This window comes from Sycon ciliatum, chromosome 6, assembly GCF_964019385.1.
Source record: "Sycon ciliatum chromosome 6, ocSycCili1.1, whole genome shotgun sequence".
Classification (NCBI taxonomy): domain Eukaryota; kingdom Metazoa; phylum Porifera; class Calcarea; order Leucosolenida; family Sycettidae; genus Sycon; species Sycon ciliatum.
In genome coordinates this window covers 3,717,427-3,728,025 of record NC_088648.1, presented here as the reverse complement: position 1 = coordinate 3,728,025, position 10,599 = coordinate 3,717,427, and the positions used below count along the sequence as shown (strand labels likewise).

General features: G+C 47.7%; 1 protein-coding gene across 1 annotated transcript in view; it reads left to right on the top strand.

The window, feature by feature from the left end:
- The first annotated feature begins 1,203 nt into the window (after positions 1–1,203).
- Positions 1,204–10,599, top strand: part of LOC135819186 (uncharacterized) — a 29,170-nt gene continuing 19,774 nt past the window's right edge. The window contains exons 1-8 of the mRNA XM_065332349.1: positions 1,204–2,140; positions 3,271–3,825; positions 4,410–4,681; positions 5,556–5,778; positions 6,494–6,592; positions 8,530–8,719; positions 9,319–9,421; positions 10,405–10,552. Of these exons, the coding sequence (XP_065188421.1) occupies positions 1,609–2,140; positions 3,271–3,825; positions 4,410–4,681; positions 5,556–5,778; positions 6,494–6,592; positions 8,530–8,719; positions 9,319–9,421; positions 10,405–10,552 (2,122 nt within the window). The 5' untranslated portion in view covers positions 1,204–1,608. The remainder of the gene's footprint in view (positions 2,141–3,270; positions 3,826–4,409; positions 4,682–5,555; positions 5,779–6,493; positions 6,593–8,529; positions 8,720–9,318; positions 9,422–10,404; positions 10,553–10,599) is intronic.

The window sequence follows — 10,599 nt, the reverse complement described above, 5'->3', positions numbered from 1 at the left end:
TGGAATGGCACCCCGCGGCACTCATCTTCCTCTGCCGAGCCGCGTCCTTGACTTATCCCCTGCAGGGTGAACATCGTGCACGAACAGTCTACCGTCTTTCTGACATTGCCACTTGAACTTGACAATAGAAGCTGCTTTTCGTATGTGCAGTTACATTGAGCCATGGTGTTTTTGTCTTATGTTTGTGAATCCTTCCCGGAAGCAAATGCTGGTTTTTATGCATTCGTGTAATTACTCAGCGTTATTTGCAATAATAATAATAATAAGAAGAAGAAGAACACAATTCAGGTACTGAAAACACTTGCATGAAAGGAAGAATGTACAAAGCCATAATAATTATAGTAATTAATACGTAATAATGAACTCGGATGGAGAGCCAAGGATTTATTTATAAAAAGTAAAAAGGTCCAAGGAACTATAAGTTACACTATAATGTCCACTAACACCACCAGTTACTGAACAATCAGCTCATGCGGTAACATTGCACTCCCCTCCTTATGTTATTTCTAGAACTTAGAACCTTCCAAGTTGGAAGGCTGTTGGAGTGCGCATCTAAGATGTGCTAGAGCTGTTAGCCAGTTAGTTGTAGAACGTCAGTACCGTCGGTCAGACTCAGTGTCGTGCAATGTTATGAGCTGATTCAGTGATTGTTTAGTAACTGGTGGTGTTAGTGGACATTATGGTGTAACTTGTAGTTCCTTGGGCCTTTTTACTTTATATAAATATACGTAATAGTATTTTAAATTTCAATAGTGAAAAAGAGCGAAACCTGATTATGTTGAAAGCTGCTTGGTCATAATATTTGCCTCTTCTCTGCATGCTTCGTAGCGACGTAGTCACACTCCAGCCATTTATGGCTGTTTTTGCCTGGATGTCGACCTGTCAAGGACCGCGCTTAGTTTGCAAGGCACTAACTCATATTCGTATTTTTGACAGGAGGTGTGACAGCACTAGTACTTAGTAGATCTACACGTGACAGTTTCCACAATCATAATCATTCGAACCCCAGTGTATAGATATCTATGGATCATGGATCGAGTAGGTCTACGTGCATTGACGTATCTACCAGACTTGTAGTGTTTGGCTGGTCCATTGGCATTTGCACGATTTCGTCGACATACCGGCTGTGTAGTACCAGCTAGTTCAGTACTTGTTTCGGCCATGACTCTACAACGCCCTTCGCATGTACATACCGGTATGTGCGGACCCATGAACAAAATGAGTTCATACTGTTCGGGCGAGCTAAAGCGGAAACATTACACAATTTTGAGAGAACAGTTCCAAAGTTGGCAAAGATCACAGGATCAAGACAAGCAACAAGCGGTGGCTGCTGCAGTGCTGGTAGTTTGGAGGATGGCCGGGTGGATGATCACGACAGGTCCATAGATCTACGTGCGTGGCTATCAGTGCAGTATCAGTGCAGCATCAAGCAGTTTACACACGACTGAATGAATGGGTGTGGTTACATTATTGTACCAGTACAGTAAGTAGTTGGAGTCTTGGGCAGAAATAATTGAATCAATTGTTTTGGATTTGACGAGATCATAATACTTCAGGCACAACGAACACCTTTTTTTTTCCGTCCCGTGTGCTTGCTGTGTCGGAAACATGGCATGGCTGATAAAGAGAAAAGGTAGCAGCGAATTGTTGAGCTGGCTTCTACCGCTAGCTCTGGTGCTGTTGTGCCCTGTGCACATAACACAGCTTAGTTTGTCAGCGTCGGTGACTCCGCCAGCAACAGTAAGCACCACAACTGAAAATGGGACGTCGGACGACTCAACATCAGTGTCGTCAGCCTCACCAGCAACACCTATGCCTATGGCCGGCGGCACCACTTCCAGTCCATCGTCACCAGCGTCAGCGCACCCACTTACAAGTACGGCTGGGCCTTCTTCTGCGCCGACCACCATGCAGTCAACTCCGTCGAGAATGGCCACTTCGCCCCCAGCGTCGACCCCGCTGGCATCGACTATGCCTGGAGGCGGAGGCGGCGGAGGAGACCCCGATCCTGATGGTGGCGGAGGCGGCGACCCACCCGATGGCGATGGTGACGGAGACGATGAGGGAGATGATCATGGCGATGACGACGTTATTCCAACATTTCCAGCTTACACGGGCGATCCGAGGAAGAACTGGACAGGTGAGGCATCTAGCCTAGCCTAGCCTAGCCCTAGCCCAGCCCTAGCCTAGGTCGACTGTATTTCTGCTTGTTTTTAGTTGCATCGACCGGGATGGCCTACAATAGCATTCCGTGGCGAAGTCATTTTGTACATCAAGTAGAACACAATGCCATTATTATTGCAGCGACTTCAAGTCAAGATTTTGAACATTGAATCATGAGTGGTTGAATCACGACAAACAAACTAGAGCACTGAATGGAGGCACCACTGCAGATATGATGGGGATAGAAGATCCCATGGCAATACCATACTGGAGTGTACTGTTGTGATGCCAGCAAGTTGGTATGCGATCGTCGCAGGCCGTGTGTGCAATTGTATTGTGTAGAGTAATGGCACAAAAGTGGGTTTAACCCCGGCTTCATGAATATCAGGGAATGCACGGGCGAAGTGTCTGTGTGTTTGATTGACAGAGGAAGTGGTGGTGAGAAGGAGAGCTCTGTGCCAGAACTTTGCAGCCTAGAGAGCGTGTGTGGGCAGGCGTGTGTTTACCGCCATGTTGCCAGGTGTGTCTTTACCACCATATTTATCAACCATAAGTACAGCTGCAGTGGTGTCTTCAACTTCATTCTCCCAAGTTTTAAGTACTCGGATAGTGAGCCAAGGAAAATATGACATTGAAACAAGGAAAACGGTGGGGCACAAGTTATGAAGTTGGAAAGCCGTTGGTTAGCGCTATCGAGCAGTGCTCAAGCTTCCTTCCTATCCCGGGAATATCTCAGTACCCCTTGTCAGTCTGGTGCTACCTTGTGCACGTCTGACTGTTCAAAACCTGGTTTAGTTGGTGGACTCTAACGCATAACTTTGTGGCCCACCGTTTTCCACCGTTTTCACCGTTTTCCTTGTTTCAATACAGAGGTACAGTAAACCTTGGTTTAAGTGACCACCCCAAGGTGCAAGCAAAAGCAGTCGTTAAAGCCAGGTGGTCTTTAGAACCAGGTCCCACAGTTTCTGTGTAATACTGTCGGTGCATGGAAAAACGGTCGTTAAGAGCAGGTGGTCGCTTAACCAAGAGGTCGCTTATCTTCAGGTTTTACTATAGATATACTAGACCATTATTTTGAATTGCACATGATTGTGTGCTTTTATGCAGTGTGCTCAACACTGGCCCTGAACGACCTGCAGGCGTTTGCGGTGTTCCGATCCTACGGCTGTGAGATCCTCAACGGCAGCCTTGTGGTGAACATCGGGAACGTGGACGTGGCGAACCTCTCGCAGATCCAGCTGCCATCGCTGCGGCACGTGACGTCCGTGCTGGCTGTGTTGCTAGCTACGCCGTGGACGGTACGCGACGTGTTCCCAAACCTGATCGCCGTGCACGGCCAGGAGAGCCCCATACAACTGCTGGAGCGCTTCAAACTGTTTGTCGGCGTGCCGTACGAGTACTACGAGAACATTACAATGTTGGTGAGCAACGGTGCGATCCGCGACCGTACAGACGGTATTGCCGTCCTGCGCGGTCGCATCGCATACTACACCAAGAACAGAACGGTGTACTCGAGTCCGTCCGACGACGTGGTGCCGATCGACTGCGATGGGCAGCTACCCATGGCCAGGACCGGTGTGTCGGTGGATGTCAACATGACCGCCAACACCACCGTGATGTGTTGCGATCGCAGGTTTGACGGCACGTTCCTTTGTCCGTACGGTGAGTCACTAATGACTGAAGTTCATCTACGAGCAGCATGTTAATTTGTTTGTGAGGAAAGAGTTTGGCTTCAGTGAACCTGCATAAATATACTCTTGCAAATACAATAGATAGTTATCACACAGTACTGGGTATCAACATAGTAAATGCTAAGGTCTACAGCATTGAGATTTTGATAAGACGGGCATTTTTATTTTAGGAGAATGTTGTTCAATTATGCCCGTGTGAATGCTGTGTGTAAGAGAAGTGTGCACCCTGCTATCATGAGTACAAGCAAGGTATATTAGGGCCTGGTTTAAACCCGGCTTTGGAGAATTTATTTGTCATTGGCATTAGGCTAAGCCTCATGTTCTCTGTTCTGCGCTCATGAGTCCACAAAGGACGAAATAGTTCCGTCCGCAGATTGAGTACAATACATGTATCTTTGTTAGAGGCCAGTCGGATGACTGAGTGACTGCGGTCATGTACTAGTGCTGGAGTGATTATTCCGCAAAGGAGCCGCTTCAATTGGTGTTACACTGGACCCGAGGTATTACACAAATCAGTTCACGCTGCCTTTGTTTATTGTGTGTTTGTTTGCAAAGATGTGGACTTGTCGTGCTTGTCGGACGCCAGACTGACTAGCCAAGGTAATCGGACAGGGCTAGCCCCTACGATGGCAACCAGCGACAACTCAACCAATGCCACGTTCCCCACGCTGCTGCAGAACAGCACCGCGTCACCACGATTACCACCGTCATCATCTCCTCCTCCGCCGTCACCAGCAGCACGGTACGGTACGCCGATTGTGTGTACGTACTACGCTGGCGAGGACTTGAACCAGTGCGTGGATGCGTGTCCAAGCGATACCTCTCTGGTGAGTGGGATTAACAATGTCATTGCGAGCTACCCTTGCATGTTCAGATTCCTGATCAGAGTAATCATTCTTGATCTGACGCAGTCACCAGATGACCATGGGGAGAGTCGTGTCCTCTGGTAGGACAATATTACACATTACCGTAACCCTCCCCCCCCCCCCCCCCCTCTCACACACACACTCTCTTGTGGCCCATTTAACAAATTAACAAATTGAATACTGTTAACCCCCGAATTGTAGCGACCAATATATTTAGCGATTTGGAATTGTCGACGTTTTAGCGAACTTTTATTTTAGCGATAGGAGCAGACAGTTTTTTGGGTAATGTGAGCAAACGGAGTACTCGTCATGTAGATCTACAGTATATGTACTGGTGAAGAAAGGAAAAAAAAGCTCAGAAAACTACACGGTAACATAGACTGGTATACACATGTATGTGATGTGCTGTTCACTAAAACAAAAAGGATTCGCGATCCCAAACGTTAGTGAAGTTGACTGATTGGCTACATTCGCTAATGTTTATGTGTCGTTAAAATTAGAGTGTTTACAGTACGGTAATGAAGATCAACGGATCAACGGAGCAGTGGATAAACTCCATTGTTTACAGTATTTAATGAAGATAAACGGATCAAGGGAGCAGTGGATATACTCCATTCAACTGATCTGTGATTTTCGATTAGGTTGACTTTTCAAAATTTTGCTCACACCAAATGTGAGCCGAACAAGTGTATGATTGTATTGCGTGTGTGTGTGTGTGTGTGCGTGTGTATGTGCTTGTGTGTGTGTGTGTGTGTGTGTGTGTGTGTGTGTGTGTGTGTGTGTGTGTGTGTGTGTGCGTGTGTGTGTGCACATGCATGTGTACCGTATACTCTAGTTTGCCGGCATAGTCTGTGTGAAGCGTTGCCCTACAATCGTCACAGCATCACCCACCAGTGTGCTATACGAGCCGTACTTCTCTGCACCGAGCGGGAACAGCAGCAACCAGCTGAGCCAATGCCAGATCAGCTGTCCGCCGTTCTTCCAGGCCGACTCACGCTCTTCAACCTGTCAATCGTGCAGTACCACAGAGGACCAGCCTGGAGTGCCATGCATGAGAGGTACCGTAAAACCTGTAACTAAAGACCACCGTGACTAGCGGAAAGCCTGGTACTGAAGACCAATTCGCCAGGCACGGACAGTCTCACATTCATGGTTGTGTGGTGCAAACATCTAACTAAGGACCACCTGCCACTAAAGACCGCTTTCTCTGGCCCCAAGGGCCTAGGGGTGGTCTTTAGTCACCGGTTTTACTCTATGTATTATTTGCCTTTGCACAACCCTTGCAGGTGTGTAGCTGGTGTGTAGTCAGCATAGTACCAGCTGATGGCCATCATAGGTACCACATAGTCAAACTGGGCAAATTCCAGCTACGAGGGTTCCATGGTACATGGTCACCACACCACAGAAGTGATCTGGTACATAGTCACTACACCACAGATGTGATCTGGTACGCCCCTGCCTTCACTGGTCAATGCATGCCAAACTACTACCATAATCCCAGCTCATGAGTTGGTTGGCGCGTTGTAGCGCCGAGACCACTCACCTGTGATCTTAGATATGACTCTCTGACATATCCACAAGGCTGCTGTTCTCATCTGTGTGTGTGTGTGTGTGTATGTGTGTGTGTGTGTATGTGTGTGTGTGTGTATGTGTGTGTGTGTATGTGTGTGTGTGTATGTGTGTGTGTGTGTGTGTGTGTGTGTGTGTGTGTGTGTGTGTGTGTGTGTGTGTGTGTGTTAACGTTACTCTCACTAATGGTTACTTCCCGTACAGCGTGCCCAGGCATAGTGGTGAAGTCGCTGACACAGCTCTGTGGATTCGTGGGCTGTACAGACGTACGGGGAGATCTCATCCTGAGCATCAATAATCCCGGTGAGTATGCAGCACACAGAGTATGGATACTGTAAGACCAGATATTTGAACGTAACGATCTCCGGATTTTTTGTGGTTTACGAGGTGAAATTCTAACGAATTTTGTCTCAAAACTGGCTAATGACTGTACATGTACATATTGTTTAGTACATAAGGACTTCAAATGTTAACGATTTTTTTAAATTCGTTCAATCGTTAGAATTTAATGTTCGTTAACATCACTGGTCTTACAGTATCACTGACTTTCACTCGGAGGAAGAACTGGTCTTTGATTCTCACTTAGACTGATCACATCATTACAGGCACTGTGCAGTAGCCTGCACAGCCACCCAGGCATGGTAGTGTTAGAATAGTGTACGTCTGATGCTTGCCAGCGCGCATGCATGGCTTACACATTCCGTACAAATAGGCAATGGGCGCGTTAGATTACACACATTTCGGTCAATTCTAGAATTAGTTATTGTTGATGCACAGTTCCATTACACAAATTCCGTCGTTACAATTGATTTACCCAATTCGGTCAATTCTGAAGAGAGGACGGAATTTCTCTAATTCTGGCGCCAGAATTGCACACTCGGCGTATAACCGGTCTGGTCATGCATGACTCAAGTGTGCGAAGAGCCTCCCTGGCTGGCGTGGCCCAAAAGCAGGGCTACATTGGCATGTAGTTGCTAGTTTTGTCTTCCCGAAAAGCTAATTGCCGCAGTTGAGTTTCCGCTGTGAGCTGATTATTAGTATTACCAGATCATTTTGGGTGGTCCTTTCACACATGCGTTCAGCTTTATCGAAGCCCAGTATTGTTGCCGACATGGAGCCTTCACCGGAATGGACCGGAACGCGAAGCTGGGTCCACTGGCGCGCAAGGGTGTACTTGATCTCTTTTTACGACCAATTTTGTTTGGGACATGACCTGAATAAAATGTGTTGTGAATTCCAGTCGTTAGTGTACATGGCCGCAAACCGTAAATTCTGGTCATTCGAGAAGTACCAAACCCAGATCCAGAAATGTGTAAACGTGTAATCGAAAGCGCCTGATATGTATTCAACCAATTTTCTTACTAGTATAATTATTACGAAGTAGTGGTTGCGACTTCGGCGATGATTTGTAAGAAAGGGTTTGCTCCCCACACCGGAGCTCGCGCTATTCCGCCGACTTTACTTGACACTTGACTGACTCACGACTGCCATCCAGAGCACACGAGAAGTCCATCGAACCTTCGACTCGGCAAACCTGCAAGAAAGCACCACTCCCTGCTCAATACACAGTGTTTCGGGGAATTCACCCCTCATCAGTTGAGCTTGAGTAGGCTGAGGAAGATTGTGCCTGAAGAGCACCACTTATATAGTGCTCTCCAGGCACAAACATCACCAGGGATACAAACTTAAGAGACGCTCTGTTTCCAGCGCGACAAACACCTCGTGAACACCAGATAGAAGCGTGAGATAGCACTATATAAGTGGTGCTCTTCAGGCACAATCTTCCTCAGCCTACTCAAGCTCAAGTGATGAGGGGTGAATTCCCCGAAACACTGTGTATTGAGCAGGGAGTGGTGCTTTCTTGCAGGTTTGCCGAGTCGAAGGTTCGATGGACTTCTCGTGTGCTCTGGATGGCAGTCGTGAGTCAGTCAAGTGTCAAGTAAAGTCGGCGGAATAGCGCGAGCTCCGGTGTGGGGAGCAAACCCTTTCTTAGTATAATTATTCCTAAGATATTGCTATTTGACTCTTTGATTATCCGAGCTACCGTCTGGGCTACATCGTATAATTCTGTTTCTGTTCTCTTTGTGCATGCGTGGTTGCGTGTTTCTGGTTGTGTGTGTGTGTGTGTGTGTGTGTGTGTGTGTGTATGTGTGTGTGTGGGGGGGGGGGGGCGTGCGTTCGTGTGTGGGTGGGTGCGTGCGTGTGGGTGGGTGTGTATGGTTATGTGCGCATGCGCGCAGGTCTGATTCCGCAGTGTCTCAACAACGACTACGGGATCACCACACTGAACTCGGCCATGATCAAAGCCCTGGGCAGTGTGAGGCGTATCTACGGCCTGCTACTCATCATTGGTAACATTTGCATGTACAACCTGAACTTCTTCAGGAACTTGGAGGACGTTTATGCACGCAGGACAATTGCCGGCAACTAGTAAGTCACTGTCAGATTGTTTGGTAATGTACTTACTACTTATGTAGAGCGTGACTGGATAAGTCAGTCTGGTATCACCTATCAAACTGAAGCCGGTTGGCTGATGGCTGCCTCGTGCGTGAAACCCGATCCCCACGAATTATTCATCCTCTTCCAGTTGTTAAATCATACTGAAGACTTTAATTTCAATTTTTGTCCTGCTGATTGAGAGTTTCTTCGGTCCTGATGGGTTCCTGAGCCACCTTACCATTCCCTCCGCACTCCCAAACCAAGCAAAAAAATCGGAGGGTTGGAGGATCAAGAAAATTACTAAGGGAAAGCTTGTGTGTAAAATGTCCTAGAGAAAACACACCGTGTCTGAAAATGTCCTCCAGGAGAATGCGCTATAAAATCGAGCTAGGACCAAAAATCTTGCTAAGAGAGGGGGGGGGGGGGTGATCTGGACTACATGTGACTTTCATTTCAGAAAGAACTGCAACATAGTCTTACAAGCTATTCTTTCAAGCATGTGCGATCAAATGTGTTGTGTGCCTGTGTTACTCAAATATGGTCTTGTCTACGTGTGGTTGTTGTGTGTTTGCTGTCTTGGCACCTTGCAGTAGTATCCTGATAAAAGACAACCCGGTGTTGACAGACGTGTACGGGCTCAGTCATTTGGCAATTGTTGGCCGGTACGAGCTGGACATTCTCAACGTGACAGAGGTAAGAGAAGCTCTCTACGTATGCGGTATTACACCTACTGTAGCGGACATTGACATCCGTTGAGAAGTCAAGCGTGGCCACGGGGCGCCGGCCTTGTAGCCGCTAGCACTGCTGATCCATTAATACAGAGTGTGTACTTGAACATCTGTGCATGTACCCGCTAGAGGCAGCAAGGGCACAATCCCCGGTGATCCCATCGGATTTCCGTGTTCACGACAGTACAGTGAAACCGGTCTCCGGCGACCGATCAATGGACCTTACAGAATGTGGTCCCCGTCTACAGGTGGTCTCCTTATCCAGGGTCATTTGACTGGAAATCACAGCCCTTGGTCCTGGTCTCAGTGGTCCTGTTGGACAGGTGGTCGCCTTATCAGAGCGGTCGCATTGACAGGTTATCCTCTGTATACAGTGCATGTACCTGTGTGACCAACGCATATGGCCGATTGGTTTGCAGGCCTGCCTGCGAATCATGAGGTCCCGAGTTCAAGACCCGCGCTGGTAGCAGGGAGCGTGTAGAAAGACTTTTTACGCGTGTTGAACTGCGCCGACACCCACGGTCAACTGGGTACTCACAGCTCGGAGTGAGAATAACAAGGATGCAGTTTACAGGGTTATGGGCCGTTACACGCCCGATTGGTTGAGAGACTAACCTCCTCTCCCCTGACTCACTTGTGAGGTCTGCATTCGCCACTAAGGTTAACAGGCATAGTGGTGGCCTGCGGATGCGAAGGCTAGTTTGTGTTTCCGAACATTCAAAGCGATGCCGACGCGGATCCCGCGAATATTATTATTATTATTATACCTGTGTGTAAACCACCACGTACGGTGGCATTTCTCACCTTGGCCCCGATTGTGCATCATTTTGATGGATTCTAGTTTTCATAACAATATTGTCCTGCTGCAAGTGCCTGCAAGTTCATGAGTTTCTGGTACGGGTTTATTTTGTTTTATACATGTGGTGTATGTTTGTCCATGCTGTATAGGTGCTGGATACATTCCGCATCGAAGCCAATTCCCTGCTGTGTCCCAGTGAGATCAACAGGCTGCTGTTCTCACTGTTAGGCGATCACTACATCGGTGTTCCCATACCTCCGTTTAGACATCTCTACTTCAACTCAGACCCGAGTGTGTGTGAGTACCTCTAAGTACCTCTAAGCAAGCAGAATGTTTTTTATATG